The sequence below is a fragment of the Leptodactylus fuscus genome, chromosome 4 (genome assembly GCF_031893055.1).
Source record: "Leptodactylus fuscus isolate aLepFus1 chromosome 4, aLepFus1.hap2, whole genome shotgun sequence".
NCBI classification, from domain to species: Eukaryota; Metazoa; Chordata; class Amphibia; order Anura; family Leptodactylidae; genus Leptodactylus; species Leptodactylus fuscus.
Window position 1 is genome coordinate 111,729,111 of NC_134268.1, and position 27,444 is coordinate 111,756,554.

At 37.1% G+C, this 27,444-nt stretch overlaps 1 protein-coding gene across 4 annotated transcripts in view; it reads left to right on the forward strand.

Moving 5' to 3' along the window:
* Positions 1-27,444, forward strand: part of LOC142200509 (cadherin-10-like) — a 329,196-nt gene that overhangs the window by 229,138 nt on the left and 72,614 nt on the right. For all 4 annotated transcript variants that reach the window (XM_075270932.1, XM_075270929.1, XM_075270930.1 and 1 more), the window contains exons 4-6: positions 3,087-3,206; positions 7,937-8,104; positions 13,513-13,700. In XM_075270932.1, the coding sequence (XP_075127033.1) occupies positions 3,087-3,206; positions 7,937-8,104; positions 13,513-13,700 (476 nt within the window). The remainder of the gene's footprint in view (positions 1-3,086; positions 3,207-7,936; positions 8,105-13,512; positions 13,701-27,444) is intronic.

Sequence of the window (27,444 nt, forward strand, 5' to 3'; positions counted from 1 at the left end):
GTTTGTACTATGTCTGGTATTTCCAATTGATGAGTCTGTTCACACCATCAAACAGTTTATCAATTTCAACACTACATTTGTGGTGTACTGTATAGAATGTATTTTATGTAATTTGTCATATATTGGCTGTACATCTTCAACTTGAAGTCAGAATTATAGAACATATATTTATAGAATTGTAATAAATATTTCTAGACAATATATCATGTCCATCAGGATGATTTATCTGGGTTGAATTTTTCAATAATAGAGGGTTAATAGCCCTCTCAGGGGAGGGGATCATAGAATTTTACTTAAAGGGGTTGGCCACTTTCAGACCAATATTGACAAACAAATGTACAATAAAAAGATATTCAATTTTCTGATATACTTTCTGTATCAATTCCTCATGGTTTTCTATATTTCAATTTGCTGTCATTCATTCTGTTACTTCTAGAGGATAAAAGTCTGACCATGGTCATGTGATTTACGTCCATGGTCATGTGATGAGCACACAGGTGCCGCTCGTTATAGTCACAGCACAGTAATCAGACATCTGCCTGGTAATCATCTGTGCACCTGTGTACTCATCACATGACCATGGACCGTAAATCACATGACCATGGTCGGAGTTTTATCCTCTAGAAGTAACAGAATGAATGACAGCAAACCGAAATCTAGAAAACAGTGAGGAATTGATACAGAAAGTATATTGGAAAATCTTTTTATTGTACATTTGTTTGTCAATATTGTTCTGAAAGTGGCCAACCCCTTTAATAGAGAACAATATGTAAACTTTAACTAAACTTTCACACAACTTTTGATTTTCTGTCAGTGTTTGTGTTAATATCTTCATTAATAAATCTTGTCTCATTTCTGTGAAATCCTGTATCTCTTCATTCTCTCCCTTGCTTACGTATTGAGAGCTGTTCCTGCCTCTCACTGAATGTTATTGTGTATGTAGTATGGGTTTGGAGTATGGGGTTGTGTAAAATGCAGAGACAATGAGGATAGGAGAGGATTACTTCCAATAATTATATCTCTGGCGGTATAAAAGGTAGAAATGTGGTTTTAGTCTCATATGAAAGAGGAGATTCTCTAACTTCCTATGTTTGTTATATATATTTCAGATTTTCAGAAATATCACTAGTTGAAATCACAGTCGGGATTAGGATATTTATATGCTATATATAATTGTCGCAATCCTGACTGTGTTTTCAACCAGTGATATCTCTTGAAATAATATAGACAGCAGTCCTCTTTTATATTACACCAAAGGCAATTTTCTACATTTTATAAAACCCTAGATATAACTGTGAAAGTGACCCATCCCTAGCCTCATATTCTCTATATTTTACACAGCCCGTACTCCATACATAGTTACTCAGTGAGAGGCAGGAACAGATCTCAATACGGAAGCAAGGGAAAGAATAAAAAGATGCAGGATAGGAATGATTCCCTAGAAACAGCCCCACCAAATAGATCATAAAGAAAACATCTCCATCTCTCCATGTCAATCATTCCTGTAAGTTCCAGGATAAATGATTTATTTGTACTGCAAATTTTATTTTCCTAATCAAAATTATTCAGTGTTTTTAAGTACAGATGCTAAAATTCTGCCAAATGTCTACACTGAAGTATCATTCTTTATTAACACACATTCCTCATACTGTTAGAAATACATCATACAGTAAATTTTCTTATATATTAATAAGCTCATGTTTTAGCAAGTTTACAATTGTCCAAATCCAGCTGAAATTATACATAAATTGTCTACATCGATATTAATATTATATTACTATTTAGCTGATCATGTTGTTATTCTGATTACTAGATTACTTTGCTTTTATTATATAATCTTATTTGTTAACATTTTGATGAAAAAAGGGACAAAGCTTAAAGTTTCCATGCAAAAAAATAGTTGAGACAAGGTTGAGATAACATCAAAACCTCTAATTCATTGTTAAGCATACATCTGCAGGCAAATGTTTGACCTTTTAAATATTTTATTTAAGATTATATTAGACTTTAATAATGATTTTATGGTGGAATCACAGAATAAAATAATCACTTGCAAATACTGAGCTGTATAACATCAAGCGTATCAGCTGGAGACAGAAAGAAATAGAAAGGTTAAATAAAAAAGAAAGGGCACTCACTTTGAGGTAATCATATTTTTGGTCCGTAGATCAAAGGTCAGCATCACAGGAAAAGATTGAGCAAAGGATATCATGTTGAAGTACGAGTGAGTTTTTATTTCTTATATTTCAGGTCACTTTTTGTTTCATTTTTTAATTTAGTCATATTGACCAAAAATGATTAAATCTACAATGGTATTTTAGTAAAGTGACCTGGAGATGAGATTAAAGATGAGGAATTTGTGGAAACATGTCTCAACAAAGAATAGCACAAAACCATTTCTAGCACTTCAGTCTCCATTGTGTTATAAGTGGAAAATATAATTCCATGATAGCACATAACCAAATAATACTTAGTTTGTGTAAAACTGTGTAACTGTTCATCCAGTACAAAAATATGTCCTATGGTTTCTTTCAGGAGGGATTCCTGGGGGTTGGGGATGCTTGGGGGTTTGGTTGTCACCCATCCCTCTAAAATTAATCAATATTTCCTTTCCTTCTGTTCAATTCTTTACTAATTTCCTTGTTTCTATTCATAGGTGCTATGAACCATTGTTGTTACTTGTTATGAACACAGTTTTGCAGATTCCTTTTGGGGTCCAATGTTGATTGTTTCTATGTCTTTAAATATAAATAAATAATGAAATAATAAATTTTAAAAAATTAAGGGAATATTAGTAGCATTTAGATTAGTAAGAATGTGTCATCATAAAAATAATTGTTTAGTCAGTTCTATGCTGAGAAATATATTAGATAATAGAAATATTAATATAAGATAATAATGTGAAGAAATCCATCAAGCTTCACTATGCCAGCAGCCACTCATACATTGACTGAGATACATTGATTGAGATTAAATACTTACCATTAGACATTATAAATAATTAGTTATTATCTTTATTTTTGTGTTCAATATTTGTTGTTTCAGATCATATCAGGACATATAACATATTTTCTTTATAACTACAGGTACCTTTGTAGTCCAAGTAACTGCAGCTGATGCAGATGATCCTTCTTATGGAAACAGTGCTAAAGTCATTTACAGCATTCTTCAGGGGCAGCCATATTTTTCTGTGGAACCAGAGACAGGTTAGTATAGTTCTTTATCTACAGTATGTCTCTATCTGTTCAGACCCCAGAGCATAAAAAAACAAGGGTCCAGGTACACTTGCATATAGTGCTCAGGAGTGAGGTTGATCTAAACATGTTAAAAACTACCCATAGTGGATGTAGATTTGCTCAAATCCTTCTGTTTTTGAAAGCATTCTTACTTTTCAGCATTTTTCCCACAGCTGCCTAAACCTTCTGTGCAATACATCATACACATATATGCTGCTGCTCAATTATGGCTTTACTCGTCACATTCCATACAAAGGTGTTTTTCCTTTATGTTTTTCTTGGCTGGGCATGTTGAGATATGTTTGTAATGAGATGTGCAGCCTGATGATATGTTTCTATGTCTGGCTACCCAGTGGTTATGCTGTGCATTGCAGAATTTCAAAGGTTATATTGTTATGTCACAATATTGAATTTAATTTATTTAATTGCTTCTGGACCACCGTTCCACTCTTAATCTTGCAAGGATATACCTGTAAGTCCTTGTAGTTTTTAGTACCTGCAAAGAATCGTGTAGCTACAGAAGTGCAGACTCAACTGTTACAACAGCTAAACCCCCATAGAGATGGCAGGGTTAGTTTATTACTGTCCCTGCCTTCCGGATCACTGTGTACACAATGTCCAATAAGATTGTGTGCACAGCAATGGGAGCTGGTATGATTTGTATCCAATAATATATCCAGGCAACAGTATGTACGGCTACATTGTAACATTGTAAATAGACATATTTTTGGAGTCAACTGGATCATTCTGCCTGCTGCTGCACCTCCCATTGTTGAGTTCACATTTAGGAGGGAGATACGGCTGTCATATGAGTGTAGAGACAACAAAGTAAAAACGTAGTAGTAGTGCCACCCAATGTTTGCTTCTCCTGTCATATTTAGTGTTACTTTAAATCCTTTCCATTTTTTGATTTTGACTCCCTGCTTACAAACAGCCATATTTTTTTTTCAGTTCACAGATCTGTGAGGGCTTAGTTTTTGTAGGGCAAATTGAACTTTGTAATGGTACCATTTAATATTCTATATGATGTACTGGGAAAAATGAAAAAAAAAAAATCAGAATGAGGTGGAAATGGGAAAAAAACTGTGTTTATGCAACTTACAAGCTTTGTGCTTTTGGCGTTCACTATGCAGCCAAAGTGACAGGTCACCTATATTCAATGGGTCAGTAAGACTCTGGGGATACTTCTTTTTTTTTTACGTTTTATCCAAAACTTTGCAAAAAAATGATTGTAGTTGCCATATTCTGACAATCTTACTTCATTTTTTTTTTTTTTTTTATTTCCATTTGTGGAACTGCATAAGGCATCTTTTTTATGGGGTCAAATGCACTTTTTATTTATTCCATTGGAATCGGGAATGTCGGAGGTTTCAATTACTTTTTATTACATTTTTTATCAGGGGCAAAACTGCAATCAAATGGCAATTCTGCTTTGTTTTTTCTTTTTAAATTTCCTCTTACAGCAAAAAAATATTTTAATAAGTTTGTAGATCTCCAATTTTGTATTTTTTTCAAATGCCAGGGGGTTTTATCACTAGTTTAATACACTGAAATGCTAATGCACTGCTGCCTGTAATAGAAGTTTATTTCAGACAAGCCTTGGAGTTGTTATTGAGCTCCCAATTGAATTGGTGTTCCCAGATCTCATTCCCAGGGTCGGCGATCCACCCCAAAATGACACCTCAGTGAGCTTTGACAGAGTCATTAAAGGGGTTAATACTTCTGATCAGTTTGGGCAAAGATTGTGGGAATTGCTGGTGGGTCTTCACTATATGCTGTATATATAATGTAGCAGAGACTCGCTGACTGTAGTGGCCACTCAACTCTTGAGCAGCTGCTGTATTTACATACTCAACATCTGCTGTAATGTTACTGCAGAAATCAGGAAGTAATTACAGTGTTAGGGTGGGTAAACATTATTGTTATTAAATTTCTGTGGCTATCATCCATCGTAGGATTTTGATGGAAGAAGTTTTTCCAGCCATTATGTTCATCATGTTTTTTACATTATTGTGAATAGAAACAGACTACTACCATTAATTTCTGTTTCTCTTATTCTATGAGCGATGACAGCAATGGATTATAATAATAGTAGTGTGAACGTACTCTAAGGTTTATTAATAAAATGCTTTTTATGAAAACCACATCATTAGCATGAGAAATCACCCATATTTATTCCTAGGTAAATGAAAATAGACTTTTTTGAGTTATTCCCTTACATATTGTAATAGTAACTGTTTAAATCCTTTTAGCATGGCTGCTATCATTGAATGAGAAATTGAGCAGCGTGCCTATACCACAGAGGTATGAAGGAATGAAAAATCCTACACCTGAAAAGGCTTAAAATTACATTGGAGAGAAATGTGACCAAATTGAATTCAATGCAATGTGATTTCTCTGCAATAATGTTAGAGCAAATAACTCAAGGATTTTCACAGACCAGCAATAAGTTTATACCTTATTATGCCTTTGGTGGATTTTTTGGCCACATATTACTGATATAGCTTATTGCTTTAGTATGTTCTGCAGCTAGATGTTATAGAACAATTGACACAAAGACAGATACATAGAAATATTCTAGATATATAGATCTAAAATAACATATTATCTATACTTAAACATAAAATACTGAATACTTTAATAAATGAAACATTGATTTTAACTTGTTTGACCCTTATGGGATATATTATAAAAATCAGAGGTACTAGTGGTACGGGGTCTGTTTCTTAATCAGCATATTATTATTATGGGATATTATGAAATCAGCCAGTTAGTTCTTTTTTAACTTTGGACCTATATACATAGCTTATTAAATCCTATACAATTTTTTTTAACATAGTGATAAATTACCGCTCTTTAAGTTTTTGAACTATAACTAGTATTCTATCCCAGCTGTAATCTGACATTGTCTAGGCTGATAACATATTGATTTTTTCTTCTGTAAGATTACCTTATTTTGCATCTTGAAGAGGAAAGGATATGTTTCATTGTTAAAGTATATAATAAATAAATGAAACAAAATTTTCATCTTGAAAAAAGAATAAACACAACCCTATAGTACTGTGCAAAGGTTGATAAAATGATGCAAAGTAGGCTTTCAAAAATAGAAAATGACGATAAATCAAATCAATATTTAGTGCGGCCAAAAGGGTTGAGCTGATCTTGAGATTTCAGGATCGTTTTAAAAATCCGATTTTCAAACATTTTCCATTCAAACCCGATACCGATCCCAATTCCGATCCTAATGCAAGTCAATGGGATTTTTTAAATAATCAGAGATCGGATTTTAAAACAATCCTATTCACTTAACAGTGTGAAATCCAAAAATTGAACGCTTTAATTTTTAGACTCCACGCTGTGTAGTGATTAAAAAATTCCCCGGCTACTTAAGTCCCCCCTGCTGTCCTCTTACCTGCACAGAAGCGCTGCCGATCCACGCTACTCTTGCTCCTCTCCTTTCTACTGCACATGTCTGCAGAGCACTGTATGTGTTCCCGCCTCCCAGGCTATTGTTACTGATGCTGGGAGTAGGCGGGGCTTGTTATGGCTTAGGAGAGTGTGGGTGGGTACAATACCCACTCACACTCTCCTAAGCCACAAGCCCCACCTTCTTCCTAGGTCTGTAGCACTAACCTGGGAGATAGGGGCGCGCACAGACTGAGAAGAGGCAAGAAGAGAACAGACGGGGAGAGGCAATGGATCTGTGCAGGTAAGTGGACTTGTCTATCGACTCTTCTGCTTCATCCCTGCTTCATCATATACTCAGCTCTGCTATATCTGAGATGTAGATGTAGATCTGAAATGTAGCAGAGCTGATGAGTATACGGTAAAGCAGGGACGAAGAGGAAGAGTAGATAGACAAGTCAATGTACAATTATGTAAATGTAGAAGAGTCGAGAATACGGCACAGCAGAGAGGAAACAGAAGAGTAGATACCATCTACTCTTCTGTTTCCTCCCTGCTATACTAAAGGAATGAATGGACGCAGGGGGTTAAGCGGACGGACGCCAGGACAGGCTGTGTGCTGGAGGCATCCATTCATTCCTAACATTGTTAGCTTTTCCCACAATGCTTGGCCAGTAGCAAAGCATTGTGGGAAATAACCTCTGACCTCAATCCTGCCTAAAAAGATTGGGATTGGAATTCCGATCGTGAAATTTACTCGATCGCCGATCGGAATCCAATCTTTTCCAATCCCGATCGCTCAACCCTAGTGGCCAACCTTTGAAGGAGGAGACCGGAAAGTAATAATATACCCCTTAGAGAACTCTGATGTAAGCTTCATCATGTCTTTTTGGGATTACGTAAAGAGTGACAGAACAATTTGAGCAAGCCTACATCCACAGATCCGTGTACCTTGAAGAATTGATAATGTTTTGGAGGTAAAGTGTCACACCAAATAATAATTTGATTTACATTTCTCCTTTGTTCATTCAACACTTTAACTCTTCTATTTTAGAAAACATTTCTACTTTGCAGAATTTTTCTATTCCTGCTTAAAATATGTGTAGAATACTATATATGTCTATATTTAATTTTCATTGGAATATTGGTGTACATTTTTATGTTAAAATGTCATATTTCATAGATTCAGGTTTAATTTTTATCGTATAAAATGCATTTTTACATTTCTATTTCTATAAAAACTTGCAAAATGCATATTATATTATACTGTGACAATTCATTTTACATCCATTAAGGTATTATTCGAACGGCTTTACCAAACATGAATCGAGAAATCAAAGAACACTACCAAGTTGTTATTCAGGCCAAAGATATGGGAGGCCAGATGGGTGGATTATCGGGAACTACCACTGTCAACATTACCCTGACAGATGTAAATGACAATCCACCAAGATTTACTCAAAGTAAGTGAATAACCTATATCCATAATTTATAAATGTACTCTAAATGTATTCCTGGGGCACTATAGGCCATAATATTCTTTCACTCATGGCTAATTGACATTGCTCTCCTTCAAAATGTAAATATCCAAACAGTCATATTATTAAAAATGACATTTGGCTTATATATATACAGTCCTATGAAAAAGTTTGGGCACCCCTATTAATCTTAATCATTTTTAGTTCTAAATATTTTGGTGTTTATAACAGCCATTTCAGTTTGATATATCTAATAACTGATGGACACAGTAATATTTCAGGATTGAAATGAGGTTCATTGTACTAACAGAAAATGTGCAATATGCATTAAACCAAAATTTGACCGGTGCAAAAGTATGGGCACCTCAACAGAAAAGTGACATTAATATTTAGTAGATCCTCCTTTTGCAAAGATAACAGCCTCTAGTCGCTTCCTGTAGCTTTTAATCAGTTCCTGGATCCTGGATAAAGGTATTTTGGACAAACAATTCAAGTTCAGTTAAGTTAGATGGTCGCCGAGCATGGACAGCCCGCTTCAAATCATCCCACAGATGTTCAATGATATTCAGGTCTGGGGACTGGGATGGCCATTCCAGAACATTGTAATTGTTCCTCTGCATGAATGCCTGAGGATTTTGAGCGGTGTTTTGGATCATTGTCTTGCTGAAATATCCATCCCCGGCGTAACTTCAACTTCGTCACTGATTCTTGAACATTATTCTCAAGAATCTGTTGATACTGAGTGGAATCCATGCGACTCTCAACTTTAACAAGATTCCCGATGCCGGCATTGGCCACACAGCCCCAAAGCATGATGGAACCTCCACCAAATTTTACAGTGGGTAGCATGTGTTTTTCTTGGAATGCTGTTTCTTTTTGGACGCCATGCATAACGCCTTTTTTTATAACCAAACAACTCAATTTTTGTTTCCAAAATGAAGCTGCCTTGTCCAAATGTGCTTTTTCATACCTCAGGCAACTCTATTTGTGGCGTACGTGCAGAAACGGCTTCTTTCTCATCACTCTCCCATACAGCTTCTATTTGTGCAAAGTGCGCTGTATAGTTGACCGATGCACAGTGACACCATCTGCAGCAAGATGATGCTGCAGCTCTTTGGAGGTGGTCTGTGGATTGTCCTTGACTGTTCTCACCATTCTTCTTCTCTGCCTTTCTGATATTTTTCTTGGCCTGCCACTTCTGGGCTTAACAAGAACTGTCCCTGTGGTCTTCCATTTCCTTACTATGTTCCTCACAGTGGAAACTGACAGGTTAAATCTCTGAGACAACTTTTTGTATCCTTCCCCTGAACAACTATGTTGAACAATCTTTGTTTTCAGATCATTTGAGAGTTGTTTTGAGTAGCCCATGATGCCACTCTTCAGAGGAGATTCAAATAGGAGATCAACTTGCAATTGGCCACCTTAAATACCTTTTTGTTATGATTGGATACATCTGGCTATGAAGTTCAAAGCTCACTGAGGTTACAAAACCAATTTTGTGCTTCAGTAAGTCAGTAAAAAGTAGTTAGGGGAATTCAAATCAATAAAATGATAAGGGTGCCCATACTTTTGCACCGGTCAAATTTTGGTTTAATGCATATTGCACATTTTCTGTTAGTACAATAAACCTCATTTCAATCCTGAAATATTACTGTGTCCATCAGTTATTAGATATATCAAACTGAAATGGCTGTTGCAAACACCAAAATATTTAGAACAAAAAATGATTAAGATTAATAGGGGTTCCCAAACTTTTTCATAGGACTGTATATATATATATATATATATATATATATATATATATATATTTAATAGAAATATTGTATCCTAACATTTTCACTCATGAAACCAAGCCTAATAATACACTGACACTTTTGTAGTGGTTTACTTTGCAGCAGTCACCTCCATGATATTACAGACAAGACAGATACAGTAGTATTACAACATCATCTCTATAAACATTATAAACATACAAACAGCATCATTATAAACATATAACTCATCATTGTATCCACTACTGACAGTGCCATAGCTTATCTATTCACTATTCACCAATCCTGCTCAAGTATGCCAATAAAACCATCAATGAGTTGACTCCAGACTATTTCTGCTATTACTATGCTGTAAAGCTTATACAGAGCTGTGTCTAGGTTTTCCACCACCTGGGGCAGAATTATAGTTCATAACTCTTACTCTGTATCTAATTAGATTAAAGTTCACTTGCTTTCCGTCCCAATAGTCAGCACCCAACACAGAGAGTGGAAGTCAGTTTAACAAAGTTTTCCCATTTCCCTCTCTCACCAGTTTGCCTGCTCTCACTTCTTCTCAGTTCCTGTATTCTTCAGCAAGCTGGTGGGCGGACTTTGACTTGGATAGTACACTATGAAGTATCTCAGTGGATATAGACATTTCTTTTACCATGAAAGGTTATTAATTATGATTACTAGAAATCTAATGTGATTGCTGATCAAATAACAGGCACAGTAAGACTCCATACACATAACCGAGTGCGCATCCAACGTGGGGCATCCAAGTGCCATCTGAGTGCATTTATATCCATGAGGGCTTCCATAAATCCATTATACAGTGGATGGTTCTACAGCTCTACTCCTGTTACATGAATAGGATGAGATTGCTTTAGCTCCTGTGCCACTACAGAAGATCCCGCTGTAGCATTTTCAAGATCTTATTAGCAATCTTAAAAAAGTGATCTTAAAAACAATGTGAAAATAGGAAAATTATTAATTTAGGCATTCTCTTGTTTATTTTTGTTCTTTACATATTTAACTAATTGTCACAGGCACACTAACCCATTAAAATGAATTATATGATATTTTGTATAGTATTCCTTATAATACATTTATCTGAACTTGGCAGAAATAGCTAATAGAATTCCACTAATCAGTTCTAAATGTCACTGGATAGATTTAAATCACCTCATTAAGTTCTTTCCTAGAGGCATGTGTGAACTGGTAGCATAAGATCAAATATGTAGTTTATGCTAGAAAATTCTTAAAAATAGATGTGTTTTGCCCTTGCAGATTACTTTGCCTGCACTAAAGTATTGTTGTAAGACATGCTGTACATTGAAAGCCAACACAATGCTGACATTACAGTAGAATGAGGAATCTAAGATGTAATAATCTGTCTTCCAATGTACAATAAGTAATAATCCACACAAACATTCTATTCTTTCACATTAGTTAATATAGAACTACATTTCTAGAATCTTCCCCTGGTTGTGTAAGGTACCAAAACATCTTAGCATTTTTCTCAACTACTAAAATAAATTACCAACATATAATATAATTGTACTTAGGTGTAAAAATAAAGCAAATATTAATTCATTCTGCCTTTTTTTATTAATTTTGGTGGAATTTTTTTATTTTATTTATCTTTTTAAAATCTATTAACTTTTGAATTTATTTTAAGACAGGTTAACAATTCAGCTTTTTTTTTTTTAAGGGTTTTATTACTTTAATTTTATAATGAGCCAATGGCAGTATATGCCACTGTATGACAGCACGGTGGTTCAGTGTTTAGCACTGCAGCCTTGTAAGACTAGAATACTTAGTTCAAATCTTGCCAAAGAGTTTGTATGTTCTCGTGGTTTTTTTCCTGGTACTTTAGTTTCATCCCACACTCCAAAGACATACTGATTGTAGGTTATGAGCCCTATATGGGACAATGTCTGTAAAATGGTGCTATAAAATAAATATACTGTGGTAAATACCATACTAGAACATTCAAGTAGAGGTAAAAGTCAGAAAGTATACAGTGTTCCTTAGACTGAAGACACAGATGGAATGTAAACAGAACCTACTGGTGTTTTTTTTTTCCTCCTAAATTCCACCCAAAAATGGGTCATATCAACACTGGCAACATTGTATCACCCTTTTATTTGTGTTGGTGCAGTGTTTCCCGCTTGGCAGGACAATGCCAGAAAAAACATTACCAGAGCATAGGGGTTAAAGGGACTCTATCATTGGGAAAGGTCATTTGTAGATAAGCACATCCTTACAAAGCCTTTAGAAAGGCTATTCCACACCTACCTTTTGTATGTAAATTTCCTCAATAGTCTTTGAATAAGTCAGTTTTTATTCATATGCTAATGAGCTTTTCCTAATGATAGAGCCCCTTTAATAAATAGAGAAGCCCGGTGTAAACAATGGAATACTTATAAAACACTATGCCTTATATGGCATAAAACCTATGCTTCGTATCACAGCAACTTGAATGTGACTGAGCTGCAAACAGGCCATTCTCACCTCACATGGACTGTCAAGTGGTAGTAACTATCACCAAAGTGCCAGTGCTCCTTTGATCAACTGATCTGTGGGGCTTCTAATTCTGATGACCTATCTTAGAGATAGATCACCAGCATTGTAATCCTAGAAAACCCCTTTTCTTGTTTTTTTGTATGAAGCTGGATTCACACTAGCGTTTGCTCTCTGTTTGGGGATTCCATCTATGAGTACGCTTGAAAAATACACTTTGACAACAAGTGGTCCCAATTATAGTCAATAGGGTCCACAGATCTCCTCAGGTAAATGCTGTTCCATTTTTTGGATCCTCAAGTGGACCTGAAGAACGGAAACCTAAACTCTAGTGTGAACCTAGCATAAACCATAATGTATACAATTCAACAATAACATGTAAAACATGTTTATCATTTATTGCAACTGTCTTACTTTCTATCATTAATGTGGGTGAGAGGACATTTTCGTGACATCAGATTTTTGTAAAATGTTTTCCTATGGAACAACAGTTAGCTATGTGAGTTGACTAACCCAAATTATTTTGATTGGACAGACTGCTACCATACTGCAAATGGGTTGTTTTTAATGCAATATTGTGAATTTAAATTTTTCCTAATATATTGCTTTTTTGACAACTTTAATGTGTTTTTTTTTCTTTTCATTTAATTGACTAAAAGATTAGACCATCATAATGTTTTGTTAATAATATAGTTTTATAAGTACTGAAAATATAGTTACCAGTAACATTTTTTAAAAACAAAATATCTGTTTTCGAACTTAGTATAAAAAACCTTGTTTCTACTCTGTACAAAATAAAATGTCACCTCAGAAGTCATTTTGCTTTAAGAACATGTTTGAATGTATTTAGAACAGATATTTGTATTTTATACCAATGTTATATTGTATAACAGATCATTTTAATATGAATTTTGAGTTACATTATGTGACATTTAACTAGAAACATTTTGAAATTTAGCCAATTCATATATTTTTCACAATTTTTGTATGTAAGATTTCATTAGAGCTTCCATTAGTGGCACAAGTATGGCCTAAAATTTGTTAGCAGATTCAACACTAAGCCTTACTGATGAATTACATTATAATTGCCCTGTCCTTTGTTCATTCCAATTTCAGATACATACCATCTCAGTGTCTCAGAATCCGCCCCTGTTGGAGCTACCGTTGGTCACATAAAAGCTATAGATGCAGATATTGGCAGAAATGCAGAAGTTAGATACAGAATAATGGATGGAGATGGAATGAATATGTTTGATATAACCACAGAGAAGGCGACACAGGACGGTGTCATAACTATAAGAAAGGTATGTATCATTATATCTGAAAATGTTCTAACAAGGTTATCGGTAAAGAAAAAAAAATCTCTCTCTATTCTAGTTTATGTGGAGACTTTCCTAGCTAGTGTTTTTCTTGGATTTTAATGATGAAGATTAATGCAGAATATTGAATAGCTGAGATTCTATAAATACTACAATACTTAACATTAGCATTGCGTTGCCATTCCCATTGGTTTGCATTTCTTAAAAAAAAGCGAATAGCAATACTACTCATGATAAGGAAGATTGTAAAAGCTTCTGAGAAGAAAAAAACTCTTAACAGTTTAACAAATCCCATCCATACATTGCAGAAAAACATGCAAAGCAGAAATGCTGCCATTTCCAAACCTGTGTGGCTTTGGATATTGCAGAATGCCAATTATACCAACACTGGCGGTTTCCCTATATGTATAATGTAAGCAGAAAATCCGCAGAAGAAGCCTCTGCGAATTCCCTGTGAGAAAAACCGCAATGCATTTCCGCTGTAGTATTCCTGCAGCATTTTTTTCACTTTGGCCCTCTACATTGTGCCTTAGCCTATTTCTAATGGAATCCAATCATTGTGCAGCTTTTATTTTACAAAACAGTGTAAGAAATTAAATACAAAACACAAAGTCAAGTCTCCTAAAACCAGGAGGAACAAATTTATTAAAAAGTCCATGCAATGAAACCGTATACAAGTAACAGGTGTTGGAGACAAAAAAAAAAAAAGTGTTGCTATTTCAGTGTCAGGACAGTGATATATAAAAAATCTATTTGCTTAATCCAAAAGTTAAAAAACAAGCTGTGCACAGCAAGACATACTTAAAAAAGAGTTCCCCATAAGAGGTGAGTTTGCCGTATGTGTTGTTGTGCAAAGAATATCTTTTAGCTTCTTTTGGGGGATGTTCACACAATTTTGGTTACACAACAGAAAAGTCTAACAAGTACTTGATCCAGAATCCAAGGCAAAATTGCAAGGAGGGCCCTCAGAATTCATACATGGTTTATTAGTTTATATTGTTGTGGATTGCCATCCTAATATAGAACTAGTCACCTTGTGGTTACCTGTCACAGATTATGTGTAGAAATTGCATCAGGTATTGTTTGTGGAAATTGAAAAAGGAATTATGTGTGGAAATTGCATTAGAAATTGTGTGTAGAAATTGCATCGGGAATTATAGGTGGAAATCACATTAGAAATGGGAATATCAGCTCCTTCTATTCTGTGGCCTTGATTTCAAATCATTGTACAGAAATAATGTTTACTGTGTAAACTACTTTATCTGTTTTCACTGTCGCTCATTGGAAAAATAGAAATCAGCCTTGTGAATATGCATTTGGACAATACAGTAAAAGTCCAGTATATTATATGAGGTTTCTGTGTCTAAATAACATGAATCGAAAGTAGATCTTCAGTTTTGTACAGAAAGAGTGAACTTAAATAGTATTGTACTTTGTGTGGCAACTTGGCAATGAATAGTCTGAGAATTATAATTACAGTTAGGGCCAGAAATATTTGGACAGTGACACAATTTTCGCGAGTTGGGCTCTGCATGCCACCACATTGGTTTTGAAATGAAACCTCTACAACAGAATTCAAGTGCAGATTGTAACGTTTAATTTGAAGGGTTGAACAAAAATATGTGATAGAAAATGTAGGAATTGTACACATTTCTTTACAAACACTCCACATTTTAGGAGCTCAAAAGTAATTGGACAAATAAACATAACCCAAACAAAATATATTTTTTTTCAATATTTTTTTGCGAATCCTTTGGAGGCAATCACTGCCTTAAGTCTGGAACCCATGGACATCACCAAACGCTGGGTTTCCTCCTTCTTAATGCTTTGCCAGGCCTTTACAGCCGCAGCCTTCAGGTCTTGCTTGTTTGTGGGTCTTTCCGCCTTAAGTCTGGATTTGAGCAAGTGAAATGCATGCTCAATTGGGTTAAGATCTGGTGATTGACTTGGCCATTGCAGAATGTTCCACTTTTTTGCACTCATGAACTCCTGGGTAGCTTTGGCTGTATGCTTGGGGTCATTGTCCATCTGTACTATGAAGCGCCGTCCGATCAACTTGGCAGCATTTGGCTGAATCTGGGCTGAAAGTATATCCCGGTACACTTCAGAATTCATCCGGCTACTCTTGTCTGCTGTTATGTCATCAATAAACACAAGTGACCCAGTGCCATTGAAAGCCATGCATGCCCATGCCATCACGTTGCCTCCACCATGTTTTACAGAGGATGTGGTGTGCCTTGGATCATGTGCCGTTCCCTTTCTTCTCCAAACTTTTTTCTTCCCATCATTCTGGTACAGGTTGATCTTTGTCTCATCTGTCCATAGAATACTTTTCCAGAACTGAGCTGGCTTCTTGAGGTGTTTTTCAGCAAATTTAACTCTGGCCTGTCTATTTTTGGAATTGATGAATGGTTTGCATCTAGATGTGAACCCTTTGTATTTACTTTCATGGAGTCTTCTCTTTACTGTTGACTTAGAGACAGATACACCTACTTCACTGAGAGTGTTCTGGACTTCAGTTGATGTTGTGAACGGGTTCTTCTTGACCAAAGAAAGTATGCGGTGATCATCCACCACTGTTGTAATCCGTGGACGCCCAGGCCTTTTTGAGTTCCCAAGCTCACCAGTCAATTCCTTTTTTCTTAGAATGTACCCGACTGTTGATTTTGCTACTCCAAGCATGTCTGCTATCTCTCTGATGGATTTTTTTCTTTTTTTTCAGCCTCAGGATGTTCTGCTTCACCTCAATTGAGAGTTCATTTGACTGCATGTTGTCTGGTAACAGCAACAGCTTCCAAATGCAAAACCACACACCTGGAATCAACCCCAGACCTTTTAACTACTTCATAGATTACAGGTTTACGAGGGAGACGCCTTCAGAATTAATTGCAGCCCTTAGAGTCCATTGTCCAAATACTTTTGGTCCCTTGAAAAAGAGGAGGCTATGCATTACAGAGCTATGATTCCTAAACCCTTTCTCCGATTTGGATGTGGAAACTCTCATATTGCAGCTGGGAGTGTGCACTTTCAGCCCATATTATATATATAATTGTATTTCTGAACATGTTTTAGTAAACAGCTAAAATAACAAAACTTGTGTCACTGTCCAAATATTTCTGGCCCTAACTGTATATAGTATGCATTTATTCTATTTGTTTACAGGGGTAACATCCATTAATGAGGACTATTCTACAGAACATTTTAGAAATATACCCATTTTATCTGTTGTAACCGTGGGCCGATATTAGATGGGAATTCATACGATGTGATAATCCCCAAGACTATAGACCTTTTCACACAGACTAAGAATAATTGGGATGGATGTGTTTATTTCTGATCATTGTCTTCTCCTTTACTGCCTATAAATGTAGCAGATCATCTCTATTCTATATAAATGACCTAATCGTTCATCCTCATACAGTCTCAATATGGCCCTGGTCATATAGGGTGATAGGTTGATGACGATCTGGCAATTTATAAGATGCAGTCAACTGACAAACAGGAATAATCTTCTTTGCACTGCACATTTACATGGCTAAGCATGGGCCCCATAATAAGGCTATGTAAATGAGTCTTATAGACTATGATATTGACCTCTTCTTAGGCAGCGATATCACATCTTTTGGTTACCTGACCATGCTTCAGCTCAATTCTATTTCAATAAATGGGGCTGAGCTGCAATATCAAACAAAGACACTATGTAATGTACGACACTATGCACAACAATCAAGATCATAGTCCCAGAAATCTTAAGGCCGGGACCCCGCATGGCACAAATGGCACAAATGTCGTGGTTTGGCCACAGGAAAAAACATATCATTTTTCAGTCACTGTAAAGCAAATTCAATCCACACATTGTTTCCATCAAGGTTTTTCCTGCATCGCTTTTTTGTTTTGGCTCACTACATGGGACTTGACCTAAGGCTAGGGGCCCCACGTGACATAAACACCACAGTTTGGACGAGGCAGGAATGCCGTGACAAAAACTGCAGTGTTTTACATTCACTGCAAAGTGGATTGGTTTCTAGTGAATCCCATCCACACATAGCACAAAAATACACACAACGGGAATGCTGCGATTTCCAAAACTGTTGTGGTTTTGGAAATCGCAACATCAATTATACCTATAGAAACCTCTGCAGACTTTCTCTGAAAAGCGCTGCCATAAAAAACACAATTAATTAATGCTGTTTTTCCCACAGTGCTTCTTTGCTGTGGCCCACTACGTGGGACCTTAGCCTCAGGTCCTACAAGTTGAAGACGGCCGTGAAAAATGGATGTTTTTCACTGCTCTTTTACACTTCTTTTGTGTCTAGTTTCATGTCTCTGCTGAGATAACACCCCACTTTCTACACCACCTTCGTAGTAATGTCAAATTCTGCAAAATTTGCAACTTTTAAAAGATCAGCTCAGTAGTCTAACCATGCCCAGTTTCTACCAATTTTCAAAGTGAAAGTGAGTGGAACAAAATGGAAAGTGTGGAAAATAATGTGCAAAGCTCTTGACAATGTTTTTTTTTTTTTTTTTTTTTTTTTTTTTTTAAAATGTAGATTGTGAGCCCCACATAGAGCTCACAATGTACATTTTTCCCTAACAGTATGTCTTTTTTTTGGAATATGGGATGGAAATCTATGCAAACACGGGGAGAACATACAAACTCCTTGCAGATGGTTTTTTTGCCCGTGGCAGGATTTGAACACCAGGACTCCAGCGCTGCAAGGCTGCAGTGCTAACCACTGAGCCACCGTGTGGCCCCATTAGCTCTTGACAATGTTTGACCTCAGAATTCTGGTATACACCAGGCCTTATAACAAATAAATCACAGACACTATCCTCTGATTTTAAAACTTCTATAACTGGCTTTAAAAACTACATGCAAAGACCTGAATGTAGAAGCTTGCCTTTGGGAGCCTTCACACAGAGTATACACTCCATTCATTCTGAATGTAAAACTCGTTCAGTATGAGCGCGTAAAAACCAGCTCCCATTGATTTCTATGGGTGCCGGCATACATGCGCTCTCCATTGAAATCAATGGGAGGCTTTTTTAAATATTGCTTTCAATGTGATACGCACGTATACACATAGAAAGCAATAGGGATAAAATCCTCCCATTGATTTCAATGGAGAGCGCACGTATTCCGGCACCCATAGAAATCAATGGGAGCTGTTTTTTACGCACTCATTCTGAACGAGTTTTACGCTCAGAATGAGCGGAGCATAACTCCGTGTGAAGGCTTCCTTAGGCTAAGGCCCCACATTGTGGAAACAGCTTTCTTTTGTTGCAAATTTTGTTGAGGTTTTTGAGCAAAAGTCAGGTGTGGATTATATCCATCTTCTACACAAGACCATCCTATATATTGCTCATTCCTTTTGAAGCCATTTTTGGCTTTGGCTAAAAAAAAAACACAATAAAATCTGCAACAAAAAAAGCTGTGTTTTTGCAACATGGGGCCATAGCCTTAATTGAGAAAACACTTGCAATAACTGCATTCCATTACATTTTTGTGTTGGATAGTTTATTTAATACGATATGACAAATTCCTAAAAGTATGGCTAAGATTGAAGCCCCACTTCTGCGGAAACACCGTGCCAAAAAAACGCTGTGTATTACAGTTCCTGCAAAGTGATTAAGATCAGGCTAATCCCATAAATACATTACAGTAAAATATCAACAACGGAAAAGCTGCATTTTCAAAAACACTTGTGTTTTTGAAATCGCAGAATGTCAATTTTACCTGCGGAAACTCCGGTGTTTTCCATATAAGTATAATAAATGCAGAAACTCCGTAGAGAAAAATTATGTGTTTCTGCCGCATTCTTTTCCACAATGTTTTTTTTCTGTGTATCGCTATGTGAGGACTTGGCCTTATACTATATTTTTATGCTAAATACTCATTGAATAATAATCATGATTACATTCAAGATAATGCATTTTAGTACGCTTTCCAGAAAAATTATCAAACTGAATTTGATGGAAATTAGCCCTATCCTTGCAACAGTGAACAGCACGAAGCTGTATACAATGTAACAAAAGCAAACTGTCATTCTAATGAGGAGGCAACAATAAATTATCACAAAGAAATTTCTGTGCCTAATTTAACACCTCAGAGAGAAGTCAACAACAGCAAGAGAACATCGAGTCCCACAGGTTCTGCTTTTAAACACAGATTTGAAAATTTATGAGCAATGAATTCCCAAACCAGAAAATAGAAACTTTAAATCATTAAAAAGGTGAAGATGAATCACGAGAGACAAGCTATACATAAAGAACTATACATCATAAAATGATTAAAAAAAAATAGACTGTGAAATAAAATGCCTTAGTTAAATGTAACTTCTTGAATTGAAACTGTGTTTGGTATCACATTATTTCTGAAATTTTAGTGCCATGGTATATGGCCTTATTCACATGACCGTGTTCCATCTGTGAAGCGTGGTCTGTGTGCAGGACTTATTTCATGACATCCATGTATTGTTGAAATAAAATGCCGCTTTCTCAGCATGAAATATAAAAAAAACAAAAAACTTGAGTCTTCATTAGTTTATACCTTTCTTAATGGCTAACTAATAATGATGACAGATTGCAAGCTTTCGAGGCTCTAGGCCTCTTCCTCAGGTATACTTGAGGAAGAGGCCTAGAGCCTTGGAAGCTTGTAATCTGTCATCATTATTAGTTAGCCATTAAAAAAGGTATAAACCACTGAAGACTTATCACGTTTTTTTTTTTTTTTTTTAAATATATTTCATACCCACTGGCTAACACGGTGCTTTCTCAGCACACAGCTAGTGCTATATATGATTTACTATGAAACAGCACACATTAGCGAAGTCACACATTTGGCTAATCCATTTACATCAACTAAGCTTTATTTCTAATCTATTCATATACAATGATATTTTTCTATTTTTTTTTATTTTTTTAAACATGATAAAGTAAAAAAAAGCAGAAATGGGATTCAGTGATGTGTTTGTGGCAAGCGAGGGACAGTAAAAGAACACTGAATAGAAGGTCAATTTACTAACATTGCAATCACGAACATGTACAAAGCATACAGTATACTGTGACATTATTTCCTACACATGTTTTCATGGCTGTGAACATTGCTTGACATATAAAATGTAGCTGCAGATACAGGAAGGTTCAGTGAACAATTGGAAAAGTTCAAGGCAACATCAGTAAAAGCTGAACTATGAAGTCATGTATCTTATATTTAATGTGTATGCTCATCTGAGAATGAAATTTCTGATATCTGGCACTTACAATCTGACTACAAACTTCCTCTTCCTCCAAACACTTTGTTATGTATTCAGAGAGGTTATTTGCATTCAATTTCTGAGCAACGACTGTCAGATTTATGGAAATTATATGAAAAATATTATCAAAGGTGATTGTTATTCTTGTACATATTGCTGTTACTGCTCTTTACTATCTTTTCTGAATCCCTTTCTATGAATAGAGAGATGTGAACATACATGAACGCCTTTTATTGCACCCATAAGATGAGGGTCACAGGGCCCCCATGCTCAAGATAGATGTAAGTCCTAGAAACCTATAAATTCCCAGACGGCCAGACAGGAGTATTCCATTATCCCATAGGCTCTAATGAAATGCAAAGAATGAGAAAGAATATCACCAACCATGTAAAACCACTTGCTTCCTTATGACTAGAGATGAGCGAACAGTAAAATGTTCGAGGTTTGATATTCGTTTCGAGTAGCCCCTCAATATTCGACTACTCGAATCGAATATCGAATCCTATTATAGTCTATGGGGGGAAAATGCTCGTTTCAGGGGTAGGCAACGTTCAATCAAATTATACTTACCAAGTCCACGAGTGAGGGTCGGGCTGGATCCCCCGAGAAGTTTTCTCCATGCAGCGTCCCCACTACATCTTCTGGCTCTGAATTCACTCTGCCAGGCATCGGGCCTGGGCAGAGCCGACTGCGCGTGTCCGCACTACAAGCGGGCATGCGCAGTCGGCTCTGCCCAGGTCCGATGCCTGGCAGAGTGAATGAATAACCGGAAGACGCCGCGGGGAATCTACATGGAGAAGACTTCTAAAGGTAGGAGAAGTACATCAACCATATCTATTAGGCTAAGGCTCCACTCAGCGGAGCGCAGCAAAAAAAGTGCTGTGGTAAAAATCACGGTGGAAACACATCATGATTTTTCCCCGCAGCGCTTTTCACAGAAAATTCCCAGGCTCAATAAAGCACAAGTTAATATTTTTCTTCAAGCTGTAGCATAAGTCTGCAAACTAGATGTGTTGGATGAGGTGGTTGGGTTGCATGAGTATCAGAGCATCAACAAAATAGCCCCAAGCCACTTCTCGATATATATATATATATATATATATCACTTCAAAAGGGTATTCCAGTCACCAGTTCTTTTTCTTAAGCTGAAAGATGGGAAACAGGCCCTCCAGGACAAAAAAAAAAAGTAAAACGTATATCTGTAGGACAGTGTGTGCACAGAAATACAATATGTTATTCTACCAGCATATTGAACAATACCTAATAGAATCTCTGAAATGTTCAACTAAGTCCTCCCCTTCGAGTATTCTAGTTTTTTGGTTATATATAGTATACCATGTGAAATTTTTATGAGCCAAAAAAGGTAGAGGCATGAAATAAAATACAGCTAAACAGATCTAGTAAGACTTAAGGCTAAGGACTCTGTGTATCTTTTGAAATCCGCAAAATGCTGCTACTGCACACAGTGTAATGAGCCACAGCAGCCCCTTTACACAATATAATATTCCATAGTGGCCCTTGCACACAGTATTTCCCATAGTGGCCCCTCCACATTGTATAATGTCTAACAGAAGCACCTTCACACAGTTTGTATGTTCTCCCCGTGTTTGCGTGGGTTTCCTCCGGGTACTCTGGTTTTCTCCCACACACCAAAGACATACTGATAGGGAATGTACATTGTGAGCCTTATATGGGACAGTGACTGACAATATCTGTAAAGCACTGCGGAATATGATGGCGCTATATAAGTAAGCATAATAAATAAAATAAATACCTTCACACAGTATTATGTCCCATAGTCACCCTACAGTGTTCCTTGGGCCAGGCTGGGGCCCTTTCCAGTTAATGCCAGCTCAGGGTAGGTGACTAAAAATTAATAAAAATATGTATACTTTCCTGTTCTGGACTCACCATCCACTCTGGGACTCTCCTGGATGGTCTCTGAGGTCACATGCCCCAGACCTCACTGCTATGGAGCGTGTGATTAGCACCAGTGGTCACGTGGGGTGCATCGACGTAATAATGTCATCATGCCCAACATGACCGCTGAGGCCCAATCACAGGCCCCAGCAGTGACGTCTGGAGCGCAGGAACTGAGTCGTAAAACAGAAGAGGATCGAGGATACACAGGAAAGGTACGGTAAGTTGAGTTTAAGTGTTTGTTATTTTAATCACTTTCCTGGGGCCTCTACTTATTATACTCTGGGGTCTGAGGAGACCACCAAAGTATAATAATAGCACTGGCTCTAGGAGGGGGAAGGTGGCTCTTGAGAGATCATAATACTCTGAGAGGGGCCAGTACGGGCATATAATACTCTGTGGGGCCACTGTGCAGCACATAATAATGTGTGGGGGCCACTGTGGAGCTCATGATGCTGAATGGGGGGCCACTGTGGAGCGCATAATGCTGTGTGGGGAGCCACTGTGGAATGTATAATGGTGGGGGGCGCAATAGAGCACATAATGCTGTGTGTGGGAGCACATAATACTGTCCCAGTATTGCTTACATGCCGGGCACTGCGCCAGTCACTCACCATATTCTTGATAACTGCTCTTGTGGGTACTAAAGCTGTAACCCTTTCAAGTATCACTTCAGTACCCGTAACTACAACTGTCAAGCATTCGCTCTAGGGAGGGGGCCCCGGACAAAAGCATGCACCTGGGCCCAGAGGACTTTAGTTACGCCACTTGTCACAACATTTTACTGTAGTAATGTTTCATTAGGATGCACAGATCTTCCTGTTATTTGATTTTTATTAGCATTTCTGTTATGTAACTTTGTTTTCAAAATTTTTATCATAATATTCCATGTACTTGGTAAGATGGCAGTATAATCTGTAATGCAAGACAACTTCAAAATAGAACTTAGTATTAGCATTTTACAAAGAATAAGCACAGTGCTTATAATGTACCTTGATAATGGATTTTTCTAAACCATTTAGCTATAAACAGTAAAAGAGGAGTATCAATTACTCAACTCAGAGCTATATTGCACAGCAAGAAGAAACTTTATGGATCCAAGACTACATCCCTGCCAAGTTTTTAGAACTTGCAAAAGCTTTGAAAACAAACTAAAACATATTATTCACACATATTTTAAGCGTTTACTGACATAAGATATAAATCTCCTAGAAGGCTACATAATTGGAAATAACAGTATTATAACTTTGGAACTCTCAAAAGATCAATTTACTATGATCAATTATTTAAAAAGAATCTAACACAAAAGCAACAGACATTTTAAAAGTTATTGAACTGTTTTCATTGCTGAAAGACTTTCCTCTGAGCTATTGTACTGCAAGCATATACTTTGTTCAATAAACTGGACTAAGCTGAACTTAAGAACACTTCATTTATGTATTCAGGACATTTTATATATCTAATGGTACATATAACTGGTATAGATATTACTTTTGGAAATATTCTAAAATAAAAATAAACTTGACATCATGCTGTGCAGACTGAGGAAAACTTTTTTAAAACTCTTTAACGCTCAGCGCTATACTATTGCATCATGTTGAATGTATAGTTACCGCTCAGTGATGTAATAGTATAGTGCTGTAATGCTGCGGGCACAGGATTGTCCTAGGATTTGAGTGAATACCTCAGTAGCTATTTTAGTAAGTTCCTCTACAGTCCTGGATACCAATAGGCATTTCATTTACATATCATTCCTGCTGCTCCAATTTTCCTGGTCCCTCACGAGTGAGAACACAGTGTTAAGTTGATCTACTTGGTGCACTGACAACTTCCAGACCATTTATTCAGATACTAAACTGGACGGCTTGAGGTGCGGGTCTTGCGAAGGAGGGCTCCTGTTTCGGAAGTGAGTACCTGGCCTTCATCATCAAAGTCCATCCCACTTTCTGAACCTGTATCTCTCAGGGATTCCCTAACTGCATGTGATTTTTTTTTTTTAGTTCCTTTTTTTTAACTTTTGGGATGCCAGGGTTTAAGTCTATATTGTCAGTGATGACAATGGTGATATACACTATCTAACAATAAGTATTTGGGCACCCATACAAATGAAGATATCTGTGGTTGTGATGTATGTCACACCTTCCACTGTTAAATAGGAAACAGCACTGGAATTACTGCATTGGCATTAGTCACATGCAAGATGCCACGAAGTGCAGAGTTGTTTGATTTCAAGAAAGGAGTAATTGTGGGGTACCACAGAAATGGTCGATCCTTAAGGGACATAGTAAGCGAACTGAATTACCCAAAATTGACAGTGGCCTATGTGATTACGAAACGGTGATTGTCAGAATGTGCCCTGAGTGACGAGTGCTGGCCAGAGAAACCGCACCCAACCGATAGTTCACATACACCAGGAGTTTCAACAGGCATCCAGGAGTATTGTGTTGATCAATACCATCGATAAGGAAGCATCTTCTGAGTCCTAACAACTATTGAATATGAATAAATGTTGCTTTTCTATTCTACCATAGATGTGCAAATACTTATATTGATAGACAGTGTGTGCTTATTTGCAACTGTTGAAGGCACACTGGAGATAGAGCGATAGCGTTATACTCCTTTAAGAGCTCAGGCCTTCTCTGTTCTATTGTTTTAACTTTAGACTATTATTGAGAAACCTTATACATTTCATAAGGTACATGTAATGGAGGGTGAGCCTTAAAGCTCAGCATCATTATGACAGTCTGGTATTCTGCCAGGAGGAGAAACTAAGTAGATCATTACCAGAAGGATAAGATCACAGTGTCACAGAAACAGAAAGTATACAGGGGAACCAGTCCAGTGACCAGACACAGATGGGGCAGCAACATTCATAGCACAGAACATAGGAAAGATGGCCACTGGGTGCGTGTCAAAGCTCCTAAGAAGAAGTGAGTATAGCGCTTCTGTGTATGATATCAGCAGGCTCTGGGATGAGATGTTGCTAGTTGCAGATGTATCTGTAAAGTGATGTACTGTAAATACAAGAAGTTCTGCTTTGAGTGAGGTATCACTGACCACCTGTGCATAGCTAAAATCTTGTGGGCCTGGGTGCAATCTTTTGTCCGGGGCCCCCTACCTCATCCCTACAGCGAATTCATGATAGTGATGGTTACGGGTGCTAAGGAGTTTAATCATCCTTAGTGTGGTTAGGGTAATCTGTGGATCTCCTTGCATTGGAGCCAGATGGAAGCTGCAATCTCAATACTGATGCCAGTGCTTATGGGCACCTTAAGGTTCCTGGGCCCCAGTGCAACTGCACCCTCTTAAGTTACGCTCCTTCTGACCGCAGTGAAGGATACAGCCACTAGCGTCCAGATATCCAACAGAGGACCTGAGAGGTGAGTCACAGGTGGATCCCGTGGAGATAGCTGATAGGTCCTGCAGTACTCCAGAGCACCAGTGGGTAGCTTCAGCCAGGTCTGTGTGGTGCAGGGCAGTAGCAGTGCCACAATAAGAGTTCTGATAGACCTGTGTCCTCTAAGAATTCTGAGGCCCCAAGATGACTCTGGCCTCGTGGAGGAGAACGTGTTGAAGGATCAGGAGGTCAATGCAGCTGCTTTAGGTGTCAAAAAGTAGTCGAGTCACTCCCAAAAAGTTCACTGTGGCCTGCGGAATGGCCCAAGGTTGTGCTGTAAGCAGAGATTTGAGAAAATCATCTGTTTGCAAGCCTAAAAGAACGTGTTGAAGTGGGAGCCCACAACAAACACATTCCTGGCCTCCACTTATACTTTTTGATACAGTAGGGGGTTTTATTTTATTATATTTTTCTTTAATTTTTCTTCTAACTTGTTTTGAAAGATATTAATTTTTAAAATGAGGGCTAATGATTTATCAAAGAAAGCAGACGCCCTTTTTCTAGCAAAATTTCATCTTTAAATTGATTGATTGACATTATATTCAGAAATTAATGCATTGCTACTCAATGATGCATTATATTACAGGGCTCTTCAGATGGCTAGTTCACGTTTTTTCTTAACCTTTCTGATATTTATCTGTTAACTGGTCATAAGCCAGTAGAAACTACCATTGATCTTATTTCTTTTTGTCTCATATACGCTATCAAGTCACTTGGGTCTGAGCACCTTATTGAATCCAGTCATGCCTGTCTGGAATGTGCTCAGATTTGTAATATCCTATATGTGCAGAACAGCCTTGCGCCAATCAAATCACCTGATAGCTCAGAGCAACATTATTGCAGTTGATGACGGTACAGATGTTGTGTAATTCAATCTCCTGTCCTTTTGTGTCACTGGGTATTTGAGGACAGGGTGAGATGTGACAGGGGCAGAGTCACGGTATGTGAAGGGGATCAAAAGCAATAAAGAAATAGCAGACAGGCAGATGGATTTTAGAAATATAAAAGCACAGAATAAGGCTTTTTTAAGTCTATACTGATAAACTGGCGTATACTGATATAGTAGTGTAATGCATCACTATGAAAGAACAGAAGAATATATAACATTATATTCAGGATAAGTATGGAAATACTGTGTTAAGAGAGAATTGTAAGA